Source organism: Durio zibethinus, chromosome 6, assembly GCF_047325235.1.
Source record: "Durio zibethinus cultivar Kanyao isolate XHJ-2024 chromosome 6, ASM4732523v1, whole genome shotgun sequence".
NCBI classification, from domain to species: Eukaryota; Viridiplantae; Streptophyta; class Magnoliopsida; order Malvales; family Malvaceae; genus Durio; species Durio zibethinus.
In genome coordinates, this window is record NC_143167.1 from 33,161,562 (window position 1) to 33,180,175 (window position 18,614).

Genomic DNA, 18,614 nt, shown 5'->3' on the forward strand with positions numbered 1-18,614 from the left:
CCATAAGCCATATATCTCATCTTCAAACTTGAGATTCATGCTAACTAACTAATTAATAATACATTGATATCCATTCAAGTGATCTATCATAAAAGTGTCATCCTAATATGCATTATGATAACTTAATCAACTGAAGTGAAAAAAGATGAGAGATTTTGACTCTTGATTGACTTTTGGACAATTTTAATAATAAGATCTAAAACTATGTATATTTTATTGAGACACATAAGTTTGAATTTCTTCTACACGGTGGAATATGTCTCTTCACTTATTTTTTTTCTCTTTCACTTGATATGAAAAACACAGGAAAACCCCCATAGTCCTATAACAAGGACAATGAATGACTTTCTATGATGATTACTTCTACTTTTCTTCACTTATTAATATAATTTTTTTTCTTTTCATCTTCGGCTGATTCTTTTTTTAAGATACACATGATCAAACCCTGTAATTAGAGAAAAAAGAATGACTATATTTCCTGACCATAATCCCGACTGCCATAAGGGCTAAATGCTTCTGATAACCAGCTCTTCTTCCTCCAAGAGTTCCATCCCATTTCTTCACAGATTTCATCACTGTGGTTGATGCTAAAAGTGGAAATGCAGTGCCTCTTGTGGAACCTGGTTGTCCTCCTCGAGACCTCCATCTCTCTATGTATTTGTTCTAGCATATTTTCAGCACTTGGGAGCTTAAATTTTTCATCGACCAATCGAGCAAGCCATATGCTACGCAGCTCTGATGTGTGAAGGTTCGCAACACTTTCGATGTAACCCACAAAAGCCATGTTCGGTATCAATGGGTGGATTGTGCCCCTGGCAAAAGGAATTTAGATGATGCAAGTCATGCAACATTAGTTAGTGTAAAAAATCTTACCGAAAATTCGCAAACTATGCTTTTTAATGTTTGGTAATTAAAAAAGATCCGATGCAATGTGCTTACCTATACAAGGGGATGATCCCAGAAGGATATTCTATCAAACTACGGAAAGGCTCTGGTAAAATAGTTTTGACTTTCTTCTTTCCATCGTAACCAGTTGCAAGAATTACAACATCAGCCTTCATTTTAGTATTGTCAGCAAACTCAATTCCTTCTTTCCTGAACCACCATTTTGATGATCTTTTGAAAACAATATTTCCCTTATCAGCCTCAGTGAAAAAATTTTCTGGCATGATGGCCATCTGACAAGATGCATAATCTTCCTCAAATGGGTGGTCCGGTTTCAACCCATACTTCTTTAATGGAAGCATCCAAAGCAAGTAGGACTCGATGAACTTCGAAACCCCTCGCCTCTGCGAAGAAAACACCATATATCAGTTTATAGCACAATACTTAAAAAAATAAGGGCTTTAAAAATTTTTTACTCACCACGGGGGATAAGAGGTAGCAAAGGAGGGTCCTGAGAATGCTTTGGTTTGGCCTTTCATGGAGGAACTGAGACGTTCTTGTAGAATAGAACAGGTAGAAAGGCAAACCCCAGACCCAATAATGCGGAACAGTCCAGTGAAGTGTCCTTATCACCATGGTGCATGGTTGCCCTTCTGGCCCTTTAAATCACCATTTGGAAGAAAAAAAAATTAGCAGCATGCATGGCTAATTATATAAAATCAAAGAATTGGTTTCCATTAATTTGCCTTTCACTACACATCTACGTATTTCACCTAAATTTTTACCAAACCAGAGCCTCAATTTTTTACGCCAGTGAATATAAGTAATAATTATAAAGATTGGGCTTTTTTTTTTCTATAAGTTCCCAGCTCCGATATCAAAATCAAAAACACCTGACGAAACCTAATTAAATGTACATATTTGGCCAATTAGGACGAATTTATATATCCTTTTCTTTATTTCTTTGTCCAATCGATCATCTTATCATCAAACTGATCAAAGTCAAAAATCAGACATTGGAATTCTAATGTTATGAATTCAGAATCGTTGAAAACATGTTCAGTCAATAAAGTCCAACCCTAAGTGGTATGCTTTTGATGGTCGTCTTTGACAGTTGACTGCTCTAACTTTTTAACCAAAAACAAAATCCATGCAAATTCGACCTTCCTGAAGAGGAAAATCATGGCCCCTGGCTGCCCTATATATCACACTACTGGAAATTTGACAATTTTTACTTTTTTAATCCTAAATATCGATATAGAGCACATGAATTAGTCCTAGTTTAGAAATAATTGTCCCAATTTTGTATATTTCCTTCACTCAATTAATGATCCACGTTAAGAAATGCACAATGCTTAATGCATCTGAAACTATAAATTACTTGTAATTTAATTTGTTGCAATTAGTATTAACCATCTAATTAATGGATAATTACCTTGATTTGCTTCTGCACATTCTACAGCTAAATCAATGGCTGATTTTTTGTAGCCAACGACTACAACCTTTTTTCCTTTCAGTAGTTGATAAGCAGCATCCTTGTCCAGCTTGCAGTAATCAAGGGAATGAAGGACCTTGCCCTCAAACATCTCAGGCCCTTTGTTGTGTGGGAAATTTGGGATTTTGGGTATGTCCCCATATTTTCCAGTGCAAACAACGACAAATTCAAAGGCATACCACTGAAACTAAGGGCCAAGAAATAAAAACAAGTACACAAATAAATAAGCATGAACAGTCCAAAATACGGATAATATTATCATATCATCTACTATTCTTATACCTCAATAAACCATTTTGGTTGGATTAATTAGTACTAATAAACATAATTAAATTGAGTGCTAAATTAATGCATGCTTGTAATAGGCATGACTATCGAAACTCCTGCACCATGAAAGCCGATCAAGACCATTATGAATTTATGTTGGACTTTGATCGAGGAATACTGGATGTTAAGAATCAAACTTGATTTTCTTTTGTTCTCCTTCTCTTTCCTTTTTTTTTTCCTAGTATTCTTTTCAAAAGGGGCAATTTTTCATTTCTGAGAAGGTTATGCCAAAGGGCAATTGCCAATTATCTTAGTGTTCTTTTTTCAATTAATGGCAATTACCTTTGTTAAAATTTCTTTTATGTAACAACTTTAAGTAAACTAGATGATATAAGTGAGTATAAGGAAAAAGAATTAATAGGTCCTCAGCTCCTTGGCTTAGTTGTCCAGGAGCTCTTAGAAGGATATAAAAGTTTTAGTTTCAAACCAAAACTTACTCTCCTCCCCCATGAGCTATGCCCATACAAAAAAATAATAATAATAGGAAGATTAGAAAAGCAACAAACCTTCAGGTTTTCTGAATCGTTAGTTTGTACAGCAATCTCCCAAACAGGCTGGCCTGGCAATGGGCTCCCATACGCCCCAGCATTTCCTGCAAACTCAACTGTTTCGTGGTGACCAACAAACCGGAGCTCCATCACCTTTGATTTGAACTTGACAAACTTCAATACATCAAAGTGCTTAGCATATGATTCCAAGTAATCCAATATCTCAATATGAGTAGGAAAACTTGGATCATCTCTATCAGGCCATGGAAAATCCGAGAACTCGTAATCCTTACGAGCAGATTGTAGTTTAGTAGAATTATAAGCACAGCTTTTCCAGACCCCTCCTATTGAATCCGAGGCCTCAAAAACAACAGGGTTATGGTGAGATAACTGTTTAGCAGCTGCGATGCCACTAACACCAGCTCCAATGATGGCAATCTTGGAGATTATCAAAGGAGGGTTTTCCTGGTGATGATCAGCCATTAATTATTTTTTGGGTTTTAAATCTTTGAGAGCAAAGTTGGCTAGAAAGGGTTTGAGGGTTTGAAGATGATACAAGCTTTGAGAATTTGCACGTATATTTATACTTGCATGAGATGAAAGAGTCATGGTTAAAAGCACGTGAAGAGGACTTGAATAGAGTTTGGCATATAAAGAAAGGAAGGTAAGACCATTCCCTTTCTTAAATATATATTGTTATTATAGTTGTGAATGTGAAATTGGCTCGTTAGAGAAGGGAACTTTCGCCAAATTTGTGTTTGATTATTTAACCTAGTAAGTGGTCGTTGTTGAATTTCCAGGCATCTTCAAACCCTAATATAAACATGTATATATTTATAATTTGTTCATAATTTCATTTAATTAAAAAATTAACAGCACTAATTATAATACTAGTTGCTTGGCAAAATTTTTTCCTGGAAACAAAAGCATATATATGTAAAATATTTAACCATTTTTGTTTGACAAAGGAAGATCTGTATTTAAGAAATCGAACATGCAAATCAGAATAAAAGTCATCAATCACAATTAGATATCCTTTTCTTTATGAATGTGAAAACATGTCAGTCCTATAATGACCAAGAAGCTAGATCCTGAATAATTAATTAGTAACGATAATAACCTTTTCTGAAAGTCATATTAAGACTAATTACAAATGTGTTTGAATAGAGAGACTTGAGTCGAGAATCACATTCTTGTAAGTTGAATGAGAAATTAGGTCATTTCATTCCATAAATTACGTTAACACAGTTCATAAATTGATATATAGGATAAATTAATAAATTATGTCAAAATTTTTCACCTTCTTTAATGGAATTGATACCAAACCCCAATTTGGTTATAATCAATTTGGCCATGCTGCATTCACATTTTATGTGGATAAATAATAAAACATGAGCAATATTACCCGCTTTTACACTTTTGTAACAAAAAATACATCGACCTCTTAATTCCTACGATTGGAATTTAATTTCTTATAACCTTTTTTTTTATGAACCTCATAGCTTTAAGTACAAAAAAAAATGATATCATGACTATGCAAGATACAATTGCCCAGTTTCACTATTTATTTTATTTCACCATACAAGGTACAATTGCCCAAATCAATTTTCTTCGTAAAGGCTAAAGTTGTGATAAATATATATATATAATCTTCAATTCCTAATCAAAGATGTCATATATATAGATTAGATATATTGAACCATTCCTGGCCAATCTTGAATCCAGTACAGGTGAATTGATATATGACCATCTTCATTAATCCTTCTAATACATGTTATACTTTGCAAATTTAAAATGCCAAATTTTGGGTTTACTTAATTTAAATGAAAACTATAAAATTTGCATGAAAAATGGTTAAATTAAAACTTATATATTAACAAAAACTTAATGTTTAAATCAATAATTTTTAAAGAATTGATTAAATATTACATTCATGTACATAATTTAATCAATATTTGCTAACCAAATAAAGCATATATGTGTTCAGCTTTTTTATTGGAAATTATATTTATTAATTTGGTTTTGATATTAGTCTTATCGGTCAATACGCTTCAATTATATTAAAATACGGTACATCTAAATATAATTTTCTGTATTGAATTTTATATCAGGTAATACCGATTGTTTTTATTACTTTTGATTAATTTCAGTGAATTAGCATATTTTGATTGACACATAATGTGAAACATGTTTTGTAATTTTTAATTTGTCTTTTGTTATTTGATTATTTTTAATCTAATGAAAATACAATTAATTGACAAAATAATGCTTAAAAATTGAATTTCTCTTTTTTTTTATTATAACTAATTTTCTTTTCTACTTTATTTCTTCAAACAAAAATTCATAAGTATTTCAATTTAAAAAGAAAAACAATTGTACTCTTTTTCTAAAATTTAATAATCATGAAATCAAGGTCATTTTTTTTTCATCTCTTTGTTTTTATCTTAATATTTGTATAAAAAAATACTTATTTAAATATTATATGATTAGATTAAATGTTTAAAAATATCATAAAAAATATATGATATTTTTCTTATACTTTTAAACTTATTTATTTGATTTTTGAAAATATTACATATTTATTTTATAAATTATTAATAGGATTATAATGTGCAAATTTATGTATATGTATAATAAATTTATACTAAATCAAAAATTTTGAAATAATATGTCAAAATAATTAGAATTGATATATACTATATATTTTTAAAAAAATTAAAATATTGTCCGATACAACATTAACAACCTTGTTAGAACTCCATTTATTCAAAACTTGTTTTAGTTTTATGAATTTCTATATGAATAGTTTATCCAAATTCCAAAGGTCAGCTCTTCAAAACTTGTTTTAATTATTTTTGCTTTTGATTTTCAATTTTATTTTCAATAGGTTTAATATCATCTAATCATTTTTAATTAAAAATTAATAATTTTCATCTAAGGAACCACGTTCACTAGAATTTAGCTTAATTTTCCAGTAACATTTTCCTAATTGAACAAAACAAGGATTATATATTGTTATATGATCAATTCCATGCAATCCATGACATATATAGAATATCCCATTAATATTCTTTACCAACAAAGTTTTTTTTTTTCTAAAATGGAACATGAATTGAATTAATTCATATATTAGAAAGAGTCAAAACGCAAAATTCTGTTTAATTTTGGGGGGGGAAACAAAGCAGAAAAGCCGGTCATGCATATTCGTTCCCTAAGTAACTGCTGATGGCATTAGCTGCAGAGGAAGTCATCTTGAGAATTTGACCAAACACTAATGATTAAAATCTTGTGTCACTCACTGTAGTACTTTGCAAAGATACAGCTCATCTTATAGGAATATAGCATTAATTTCACAACAGTTCTCTCTGACACTCATGGACCAATTTCCTGGAAAGAATAATTTGCTTGCACAAATCTGCCATTTATTGAGGGGGTTCAGTTTCCCAATATAGAAGTACATTTAGACTGGAAAACGCATTCATGCACCAATCCAAAAAATATATATAATTTTTTACGCTTTTTTAAAATGTGCATGAACCTTGAGTAGCTACAATTGCCGAAAGGGAAAAGCCCTGGAAATTTACAGGAAGCTTGTGGGAATGTTAGGCCCTTGGAGACCACGTTTACACATTTGACAAAGAGGGTGGAAAATTGAAGAGTACACGCTTCTGGAAAAGTTATCAAATTACCTTTCCTTTTTCTACCAATAGCTGGCAATCTTTGCTTTTAACTATTTTTGTTAAAAATAAAGACTCAAATTTCATAAAAAATTTATTTAAATTTTATTATATATTACTTAATAAATAAAAAAATTTATAAAAAAAAAATTTTAAGATAAAAAAAATTTTAATAAGTAAATTTATATATTTATAAATAAATAAAATTTTTACAATATTGATATGAAAAAAAAGATATATAAGAATTATAAAATTTTATACGATAAGTATCTCATAAAACTTACAAAAATTAATATTTTTATAGGTTTGTATATTGAAGTAGGCTATAGAAGATTGAAAAAATTCACATAAATATAGATATATATATTAGAGTAGATCTTTATAGGTTTGTATATTGAAGTAGGTTATAAAAAATTGAGAGAATTCACGTAATTATGGGTGTGCATGTTAGAGTGGACTAAAAGAGACTAAAATAATTCACATAGGTATGATATATAGGTGCACATAAATATTATATATTTGAGTTGAAAATATTTTATAGCACTATAAGAGATTAAAAGGGTCTATGAATATTGCTTGTTGAGTGGTTAATATGATTTGATTATATATTTGTAATTATTTACAATTAGTAAATATTTTTTTCATCCGTAAACGTAAATTAATTAAATCAAATTACATTAAATTATTATCTATTATTTAATTAATTATTTATTTAATTATATTTTCGTTGACTTAATTGGATAAAGGTTATTTTGCCTAACAATTCTCGATCCTTGGTAAAATAGTCAAGGATATATTGATTCAAAGTTTCAACTTTCATACAAAATGTTTGAGCATAATTGTATTCAAGTTGAACCTTGTATATAATCTTTTTAAGCTCAAATTTAATTTGATTCGACTCAAAATATTATTATATTAATAAATAATATTTTTAGTTAATAAATAATATATTTTTAATATTTTAATATTTAATATTTTAATTTTGTATATTATTAAACATAAAGATTTTTAGTATTTTAATAATAAATAGTATTATATTATTATTTTAGTAATAAATAATATATAATAATATTTTATTATTTTAATAATTAATGTTAAAATAATATAATAATATTATTTTCTTAATATGAATATATTTAATAGTCTCTTATTATTTTTTAGTTTAAAATATATAATTTTATATTTTTATTTATTAAGTTATTTATATTACTATTTTAATAATAAATAAAAATAAAAAAGATTTTTGTTATGATTTAATGATAGATACTTTCAACATAAATTATAAATATTTTAATAATAAATATTATTATTTTAATATTAATAAAAATAATATTTTAAAAATAATAATACTATTTTAAATATTTTAAAATATTAATATAAAAAACAATAAATAGTTTTATTATAAGTATTTTTATATTAACATAATATTTAAATATGAAATATTATTATTAAAATATAATTATTCTTGAATAATAATTTTAATATACTTTTATGATAAATAATTTTTAATATTTTAATAGTTATATTAATATTATTTAAAAAAAGAAAAAAATTTCAGAAAATAACCAAATAACAAAAAAATATATATAATTTATTCAAAAAAATATATATAATTTATTCAAAAAAATATTTATTTTTTCAAAAAATATTTTTTAAAAATCAATTTTAACGAAGCAAATGAACCTTTATTGCAACTTGCCAACTGAGCTTACTAGTAGAAATTTGGGTTTTTGGTTTCTAGTTCCCATCAGCATCTTTTGTATGTATTTTTTAATTGAGGACGTACTAACTAGGTACTGTTTTGCGGTGTCCAAAACCAGGTGCCAGCAGCAGAACCGCTGAAAGTTAGAGCTAAAGTTTAGCTAGATTAACTTAAAGTTGCTTAACTTTGCGACTAGCAACACCAAGTCAGATTTATTTATCGCATGTATACACGGAGAGTTGGGGACGAGACCACCAAGAAATTGCCATCACAATTTCAAAGGTCAAGTTCTGTAAATTTGAAAACTCCATTTGTGACTATGACAATTTAAAACCTTTGTTTGGAAATGGCATATGTCATAACGTAAAATTTATATATCTATCACTAAAAATAAATTTTAAGAGTTATTAATAATTTTTTTTGTTTAAATTTGATTGATCACTTGACATAATTCTGTTTTATTTAAATAAAAATTTTAATATTAATTTAGATATTTTTAAATAATATATTTTAATCAACAAAATCAAATTTTAGATTCGTAAATACGATTATACATAAAAAAAAAATTACAATACTTTCATCGTATTCATTCAAATGATAGTACCAATTTTATGTCAAATTATCCAAGCTTTAATTATATTTATAATTTATCAAAATATTTAATATTAAAAATTAATTTTAAAATTACTCAAATAATTTAATATTAATTTACGATAATTCTCTCACCTTAATAATATTTATGGATACTAGTATGTCACCTTATAGAGGTTCAATTGTCAGATTCATTAATATATTTTTATTCAAAAAATAATTAGTAAAATATTTTAATAGTTTAGTAAAATTTATTTTGATGCAGACCTCCCAATAATTTGATGAGATTTTTTTATAAATTTATTTTTAGAAAATATATTCAATATTTTAATAATTTGATAAGATTTAATTTAAGATGCAAATCTTCTAATAATTTGGTAGGATTAAAATAAAATATTTTATTAATAATAAATTTTTTTATAAAAATTAATTTATAAAATTTTTCAATAATTTAATAGAATTTATAAAAAATTTAAATTAATGAAAAATCATTCAATTGTTTGGTAGTATTCATGAATTTATTTTAAATTTTTTTTTATTTTTTTAAATAAATAAATAAAATGGATTTCATAAAAGTATTTTAAAATAATAAATTGTTCAATTTAAAATAATAATAATAATAATTTTAAAAATAAAATAAATAAAAATATAAACAAAAAATAAAATAAAATAAAAAACTTGCAATCAAGTCGGATGAGCGAAGTTGACGCTTGGATTAGAGTCGAGTTCACGTGAGTCAAATGTTTTCCCAAAAATAATACCATTTTAGTAGCATAGAAGCAAACAAATTATTTTTTTCTTAGATTCCTTTGCACCTTCTATCTCTAACCTATTTTTACTCTGCTTTCTTTCCAAAAAACCTTAACTAAAAATTTCAAAATCCCCATATCCTAGCCAGAAATCTCAATTTTTGATGTCATGAAATTCAAATAATCATTGAAAACTTCAAGTTTTTTTGGAAATCAGGTGAACATAGAAAGTAGCAACATTCATCCCCCTCCAACCATCATGAATGTCGCCAGAATATTTAAAGCTTCACCAAAAAAACCAAATTAAGCCTAAAAAATTATCAAAAAACCCGTAATTTTTTTAAAAATATTCCTAAACTCAAAAAATTCATAAAAATTATAAGAAATTCACCAAACTTTATATAAAAACCCATAAGTATTTTCACAATTTCAAATCAAACAAATCCTATACCTAAACTTCCAAAATCAAAAAAAAAAAAAAACCAAAACCCAAATTCTTGAAACCTAACCTTCAAAACCCCGAAACAAGTAGATAAAAGAAAAAAAAAAACCCCCAATGAATGTTAAAACCCTAAACCAAAAAAAAAAAAAAAACAATTAGAACCTATAACTAAAAAACCAACGCCCCGTATCATTGATTCCCCAAAATTAAAAAAAAAAAAAAAAAAAAAAAAAAAACTCATAAATTTTTTTTCAAGATTTCCAAAAGCCATAGAAAAAAACCTAAAATTCCACCCTTCTTATTTCTATTCCTTTTCAACGTGCCTGGTCCCCACTTCTTACAGGGATTGAATCCCTTTTAAATTTTGAAATGAATCAATCAATTCAATCAGATTTTTTTGAGAACTAATTCTCCTTGCTTTTCTCAATCATTAATTCTCAAAATTTTAATCCAAGATGGAATCATGGATTCATAAATCACATTTTCATCATCTGATTTTTTTTTCATTTTTTTCTTTTATTTTATTTTACTTTTGACCATTTTTACTTTTTAAAAGCAAGTAAAATTAATTAAACAATAATAATAAAGAAAGCAAATTAAAATTAAAAATTTTTTCTATTAAGTTTGAAGCTTTCCAATCGAATCCAATTCACAACAAAAAATTTATTTCCGATCTCGAAAAAATTTTAAACAAAATAAAATATCTACAATATATACAACCTCCACTAGGTAAAACAAAACTAACTCACGTGAAAATCAAGTTTAAATTATGGCAAGTTCTGCAAGTTTGAATGCTCCAATTTTGGCTAGATATGACGGGTAAAAACCTTGATTAGGTTAAACTAATAAAAAAGCATTTGAATTTTATAATTTTATTTAAATAAATTTTTATATTTTTATAATTTTATTGCATTTAAATAAATTTTTAATTTTTAATTTACATTTAAATAAGTTTTTAACCTTTAATTTATACTTAAATAAATTTTTAAATTTGTAATTTATACCTAAAATTTTTTTAATATAAATTATTCTTTTATTTGAAATAAAAAAAAATTAAATATAAATGAAAGTATAAGAATGTAATTAAATATAATAAAGTAAATTAAATTTTTTTTAATATTTAAGTCTAAATAAATAAATGATCAGTACTAGAAAAGACAACTTAACAGTGATCTAATTACGCGATATTTCCACGTACCCTTGGGATGAATCCAAGAAGGATAATGCAATTTTGCTTTTACAATTTTATCACGGTAATTTAAAATTTTCCAACTTCTTAATGCTCAATTCTCTCCTGACCATTGACAAAGTATATATGTTCTAAAAATATTTGAGAAGCCAAAAGTTTTGTGATATGCCGACAAAATATTAGATTCTTAATTAATTTCAGTTATCAAAATTTAATTTTGTAACAATCTTAAATATTAAAAAATAGTTTTAAAAGAACATTAATTAATTTACTAAATTACAGAAAAGGAACTACCAAAGTAGTAGTTGTTAGTTGAAACCATATTGTATTATTTATTCGTCTATAATCAGCTACAAAGTAGTATTTCGTTTCTTCACTCTCCAATATTTTATGAGATTAAGTCGTACATCTTTTATGAGTTATGTATTACGGAAACATATTATTTATAATAATTATATTATAATTAATCAAAATTTAAAATTATATAAAACCCAGTTGCAATTGGTGTGGTATTGCCTTCCCCTGATTTAAGGAGTCAAAAATTCCTTGTAAGTCTTGAAATGTTGATTGTTATACACATTAATTAACATGCTTATTAGTATACATCTTTTATTTTAATTGAATTATAAATATAAAAAATTTTAATTATAATTAAATATTACATTCATATAAAAAAAATTAACCAATAAATTAAAATATGTTTAAATAAATCTAATATAAACTTACATATAATAAAATTTGAACTTAAAATAATATTTTGAAATTTAAAAAATTTTTCTTATCACTAAATCTAAATGGTACAAATAGCCTTCTCGATCAATTGAAGGGAGAATAACAAAAAATAATAATAATAATAATTAAAGGGTCCCTTTAAAACCGATGCGAAAAAATTTATAAATAAAATTTATAAGAATAGAGAACAAAATCTTATGTTAAAAATTAGACTTTCGAAATTACGTAATACATCAATTTGCTAGTTATGAAGTTGATTTGAAAAATATAAAGCAGGCAATTAGGCAAATATCCAGGATGGTTGACGTGAAAAGACTTGCTGCCTAGTTACGTGAAAAGAAAATGATCGAGGTAGTACCCCATATATGGCTGGCGTCTTTCCACTGGCTAGGTCGCTGGCTACTCTCTAATTCCCTAGCTATCTAGCTGAAGTCTTGGCCTTGCACATTTCTTCAATCTTGAGTGGCTAAATTTTCCGACGGACGAGACTTCGTTAATTGGTGTCTAGATTTGAAATTTGCTTTGGGTGACGGCTTTCACCACTGACAAGTTAACAAATGCATTAAGACCAAACCCTTTCTCCCACCCCCCCCCCCCCACCTGGCCTTTTGTCTGGAACCTGGAGTCCGCACCAATTTCTTCGTCAATTCAACTGTGTGTGTGTGGCTCGCAGCCACAAACCGCATGCAAGTTTGGCAATTCATGGTAGTTACCATTTTGATTTGTGATGGAGAATTTGAATGAAAACCCCAAATTTTCAAAATCAAAATTTTCTTCTCCTGATTTCCCCAAAGGATTGTGGCGGAAAGAGGAATCGGCAGGCGCGAAAGGTTTGAAATGACAAATCTAGGAGTTTTTTCAGCACACCCAAAAGAAAGTCTCCAATTCTTAGCTACTTTCATTAATTCTATTTGGAAGCTATGAATTCTAATAATCTCTATCTCATCATTGGATCAGGCGGCTGTAAGTATCTCATTAATGCGACCAAAATCATTCAAGTCTATACATTAGCATTTGGACTTTCCAGCATTAAGTGGTGTGCAAATGTAACTCCGCCACTCATTTCCAAATTCCAAACTTTTTTTCTTTTGACTTTTATATCATAAAAAACAAATTTTATTATATACGTTAATTGTTATAACTTGAAAAACAATGAAAATAAAAATTTCCTATCTTTTAACTCCTTGTCCTCACATGCTAAAAATGCAAACTTAATGAATATAAATCAAATTCCCTGAGAAAGAAAAATATAATCCAATAAGAGAAAATCATTATCCAAAATGTAGTTTTTTTTTTTTTTACTTATTAATTTTTTGTATTTAAATTTTAATTATAAAAATTAATAATTAAACATTTTGTCGATAAATCAAATCACGTGATTGATGTAGATAAAGCTATGCCCGGGTTAATGTTAGTGGAACTGGTAAAAGGGCCATTTGATTTTTCAGACTCTATTAATGTAGTCACGACTGCTATTATTTTAGTTTGATGCCCAAATCATTAGACCACGGTCAGGCCCATTAATGCTTGCATTGATTGCGTCTTCAGCTCTTCATTCTCGTACCACTTAATTTTTCATGCCTCCATTACTTCTAAGCTCTGGGGCTACCCCTCACGCACTATGATTTTGAAGGACATTGACATTATTTATCTGGTTTTCCATTTCTTTACGCACAAATTTACATTGCGTGATAAGTTAGTAAATTATTATTATTTTTTAAATTTTAATGATTATGGTTTAAATTATGACATTTTAAATATAAAAATATATTTAAAATGTCATAAGCAATAGATGTCAAGATCAAATAATCAATAGTGGAAAAAATTAGCCAAGGCAAGTGAATCAGGTGGCTTACTTTGTATGAATGCGTTTTTTATCCACGCCACCCAAAAATAATAAATAAATAAATAAAAGAAGAACCTAAAACTTTAAAGTTGCAACAAATCCAAATCATAGATTATATATTACCTAAGCGTAATGATTATTCCTGTCCAAGTCATTATCACCATCAATATTTTTATTTAAAGTATGAACCCCTTCGCTACTATACCCACCATTGGCCCCATCAAACCCACATAATTAACTTACCTTTTCATTTGACTCATCGAACGAGTTCCTGCTGAAATTCCATTGAGCCTAATGTACCTCACCCACACGTTTACAAAAGCAATTAAGCCAGGTAAACGTCACGCAGTGGATTCTTTAACAGACCATTTATCTGTCCCCACGTGTCTTAACATCAGTCCACAGTCACGTCTGCTCCCACTCTCTCTTGGCCTTAAATATTCTGCTACAATTCTAGACCTATAGTCAGCATCATGGGAAGAGAATGACAACTCCTGAAACCACACGTGTCACAACCTAACAAAATATCGGTATTATGTAATTGGATCTGCCTTGGCAAATCAGCATCTTAGCTGACGATACTCGCATCTTGATCAAGATCCTACCGTCAACTTGCCCATCCAACGGCTCACATTTCTCTATGTCATGCCCAACCCTTACCATTTGTGGACGTGAGATTGTTTTTCTTACAAACCACAGAAACAGAACCAAAACTAGGAAATCTTCAGGCAGCTGAGTTCTAGAGAAGGGGAAACCAAAGAAAAAAATGAACCAGTTGTTGGATTCTCCGCTCGAAGTTTTAGCATTTAACTACGTAAGTTTTGGGATTTTCACGATTGTTAATCATCTATGGACGTGGGTCGCTGTTATATTCACTGCTGCCGTTAGTTTTTGGACGATCAGAGCCACCGGCGCTGCCACCTCATCATTTTCGGTTAAAAGTCATGATCCAATGCCGTCGACATCCATTATTGATCGATCAAATCCCGAAGCTGGAGAAAAGCCGACCGCTTCAGCTTTTGTTTCAACTCCAGCTTCCGTTAGGGAAACGAGCTGTGTTTCGCAGTTAGTTTGCAACGATGGAGCGACGAAAGGAGGGAAGTTCAAGTTGACAGTTTATTACGAGGATGATGGAGAGAGTGACGAAGATGGTGAAATGACGGAGACGGAATCGAGTAACGAAGGCGACTATTGTAAGGGAGGGAGTAGCGGGGAGTGGTGGGAGAGTTGGGAAAGAGTGTTGAGCTTGAGAAAAGGGGAAAGAGGGTGGAATCGTTATCAAGATTTGACGGCGATAAACGGCAACGTTGTTAGGTTATGGGATGAATCATGCAGGAGAAGAAGGTACAGCACAAGCTGTGCTGTCTGGTAGTTGGTGTTTTTTAGGAATTTAATGCAGTTTGGTATAATGTTTTTTTTTTTAATGTCTAATGACTTTTGGTTTGAGGTTGTGGAAACATGGAAATGTAAATATTTTTGTTGGAAGGAACAACCATTGAAAAACCATCTGAAACTTCATCCTCTTCCTCGCATGCTGATTTAGGTAGTTCTTGAAATGGTATGGAGTTTCATCTTCTTTATGACTTAAAAATGGCAAATTTAGGTCATCATGCACAGTCGATTAATAAGCGAAAGGTAACTGTTTTTAGGCATCTTATTTTGTTACTAGCTAGCTACTATGGTTTTCTGATCTTGTTAGTTTAGAATTTAGGACAGGAAAAAGATCATAGAGCTCAGTCTCGAAGGCGAAAGTGAAGGCTAGTCGAATAGCTCAGAACTCAGATGGCAGAAGCTGCCCTTTCGTCACGGAAACAAACACACACACACACACACACACACACAAATAAATAAATAAATAATACCCATTTTCTACAGAATAACTGGCAGCTTGCACGATGAGCATTTTCTAATGTCTAATATGGGTTTGGTTCATTGTTTGGCTGTTCTTAAGCTCTAGAATCTGGGGACCCACACCCTATTTTCCTCACCTTATTAATTACTACTAACAATTATTAATACCCGTCAGTTTGTATTTCGTAGATTAGATTGTTGCCTTTGTGACATCCGATGCTTTTTTTTTTCTTCATTTTACTTGATTCTTTTTGAAGCCATAGAACAAACGATGGCTCAGTCCTTTTGGTTTTTCCCCTTAATGACAATGACTCTCCCCCTTTCTTTTACTTGTCTAATTAACATTTTTGGCTGTGGGAGAAACCCTTTTTATAAACTTTTAGGCTTCACGTTTCGTGAGTAATAAGCCTCAGTCCTAATTAAAACTTCAATATTTAGTAGTCTTTCCAAGTTCCAAAATGAAAAAGGGCAGAGCTGATGGAAAAGATCAATTAATTATCTTTTGCGTAACATAATTAAAACTGGAGTAGGTACCGTCGGGTGTGACAAAAATTAAAAAATTCATTTTTTTTAATAAATAATCAAGAAGTTCTGTATCTCAAAAGATACGCTTCAGTTATAAATTAACCGATACTATTCTGATATTTTTATGACAAATTATATCTTATCACATATATACGTAAACAAATTTTAATATATTAATAATGAAACTTTTTAATTTTGTAAACATGATTAAGATAATAACACATGTGATATATATTTTTTAATTAATTTTTTTGTATTTTAAATATATATTAAAAAATATGTTATTATTATAATTCTTTTTGTTAAATTAAAAAACTCTACTTTAATAATTTAATAAATGAATTATTTTATTTATAAGTAGAGTACATATAAGTAGAGTTTTTAATATTTTTGACATGTAATTTATTTCTTTGTCTCTTCTGCCTTGCATGGGAATGAGAACATTATTTCAAAACTAATATTAAAAACCAATCACATAAATAATTGATTGGATTGCACCATTAGCAACAAATAACAATCAAACAAATTCCTAGTAATATAGTATATAAATAGACAATTATTGCACTCGTTATAATATGAAGAAAGAAAAGAGATATGACAACCTTTTGATTTTAAGTGGGAAAAATTATAGATGTAGGGAAACAATATAAAATTAGATGCATGACAAAATTTCAAAGGGATTAAAAAAACTTATCATTGAGAATATATAGGTCATACTTGTAAAGTGATTGGTTTCTCTTTTTTATTTGGCCTTTTGCAATACTTTTCCCAAACATATTGATTAGCACCATCCCAACACACCGCCAACTATTATCATCAGAGCAACAAAAAAAAAAAAAGGATGATGCTGCTATTTTCACTCAATTCTTCCGTTTTAATTATATGGTTCACACATCATGGTAGTTCGACCGATCCTAATCTCGAGTTTAAACCTTAATTATAGTCTAAAAATAAATAAAAACTTATATAAGATTATCCATTTATAACCAAATTGGGGATAAACCATCGGGGAATGAGCATGATGAATCCTTGACATGCATATTCACCATTTTCATTTTATCACAATGATCTATCAGATTAGATCTGCAAGCAAAGGGAATAGTTTTGACTTCTGGTGAAACCTTTATGGAAGCAAATAAAGAATATCAATTTGTCATATCATGCTCATCCATGCATGCCACAATAGTAACTTGAATGAGCAAGCTAATTTCATCACTGTTATAAATTTTTAACTCTTTATCTGTCATTTCACATCCCAACGTGTGCTTTTAACTTCCATGAAGAAACAAATAAGGAACGTATTCCAGTTTAAAAGTCGTACAAATTGTTGGCTTTATCAGCCCCACCAGAAATACTCAGAAAACAGAGCCATGAGCCTCCTAAGTGGCAAATTCCATTGCAGTATATCTCCAGCCCACATTCCGGATATTTCAAAGCAATAACACTAGCATCTCTCTTAAGTGACACCTTCCCATCACATGATCGTGACTTCTGAAAATTTGCAATTTAATGGATAATTATTGAACACAATTCTGGATTCTCAATTATTTTATTAGCTTTATGACTGGTAGATAGGTGACATTGTTCTGTTACTAATTTCCACCACAGGGATTATATTTGAAGTAAAACTTAGTTTAACAATGAAATTATCAGTCTGTCATGGAAGGACCTGCATCAATAACAGACAAAAACGAAGTATATATCCTCTTTCCTTTTGTTCTCTGAAGACGAAAAACTAGAAAGTAGAAACTGGATTGTAAAGTGATGTTATAACAAACAGTGGTTTCTTTCAGTAGCAGGAAAATGATGATTGCTTTCAGACACCTAATTCCAGCCCAGATAAATACAGCATCTGTCGTGCAGGGAGTGGAAGATGATTCATCGTACGGTATTACGAGGAAGAAAAAACTTATCAAAAAGCTGCAATGATGGGTCCGAATTCCAAAATGCATTGTACCACAAAAAATAACCAAAGATATATATATTACAATAAAAATAAATGAAAATGGCCTGAGAGGTACTCCAGGATAAAGGATTCATTACCACAATGCAGAATATTTCCCGGTTTTCCATTGGCCAGATAGAGAACCTACATGAAATGAGCGGTTTAAGGTC

At 29.1% G+C, this 18,614-nt stretch overlaps 2 protein-coding genes across 2 annotated transcripts; one reads left to right on the forward strand and one right to left on the reverse strand.

Annotated features, from left to right (window-relative positions):
- On the reverse strand, positions 1–3,734 carry LOC111285687 (putative flavin-containing monooxygenase 1). The gene is made up of 5 exons (XM_089763383.1): positions 3,214–3,734; positions 2,321–2,567; positions 1,366–1,544; positions 940–1,289; positions 1–812 (listed from the first exon to the last, which is right to left on the reverse strand). Exons 1-5 carry the CDS (start codon positions 3,676–3,678, stop codon positions 470–472), a joined length of 1,584 nt encoding a protein of 527 aa, XP_089619509.1. The 5' UTR covers positions 3,679–3,734; the 3' UTR covers positions 1–469.
- A 10,855-nt stretch (positions 3,735–14,589) lies between these two features.
- On the forward strand, positions 14,590–15,495 carry LOC111285689 (uncharacterized). The gene has a single exon (XM_022875257.2). The coding sequence runs from the start codon at positions 14,890–14,892 to the stop codon at positions 15,493–15,495; it is 606 nt and encodes a 201-aa protein (XP_022730992.1). The 5' UTR covers positions 14,590–14,889.
- Positions 15,496–18,614: the final 3,119 nt, after the last annotated feature.

Coding starts and splice junctions, on each gene's coding strand:
- LOC111285689 (XM_022875257.2), top strand. CDS start 14,890: ATGAACCAGTTGTTGGATTCTCCGCTCGAAGTTTTAGCATTTAACTAC.
- LOC111285687 (XM_089763383.1), bottom strand. CDS start 3,678: ATGGCTGATCATCACCAGGAAAACCCTCCTTTGATAATCTCCAAGATT. Junction 1,290..1,365: donor GCTACCTCTTATCCCCCGTG/GTGAGTAAAAAA, acceptor TTTTCTTCGCAG/AGGCGAGGGGTTTCGAAGTT. Junction 813..939: donor GGGATCATCCCCTTGTATAG/GTAAGCACATTG, acceptor TCCTTTTGCCAG/GGGCACAATCCACCCATTGA.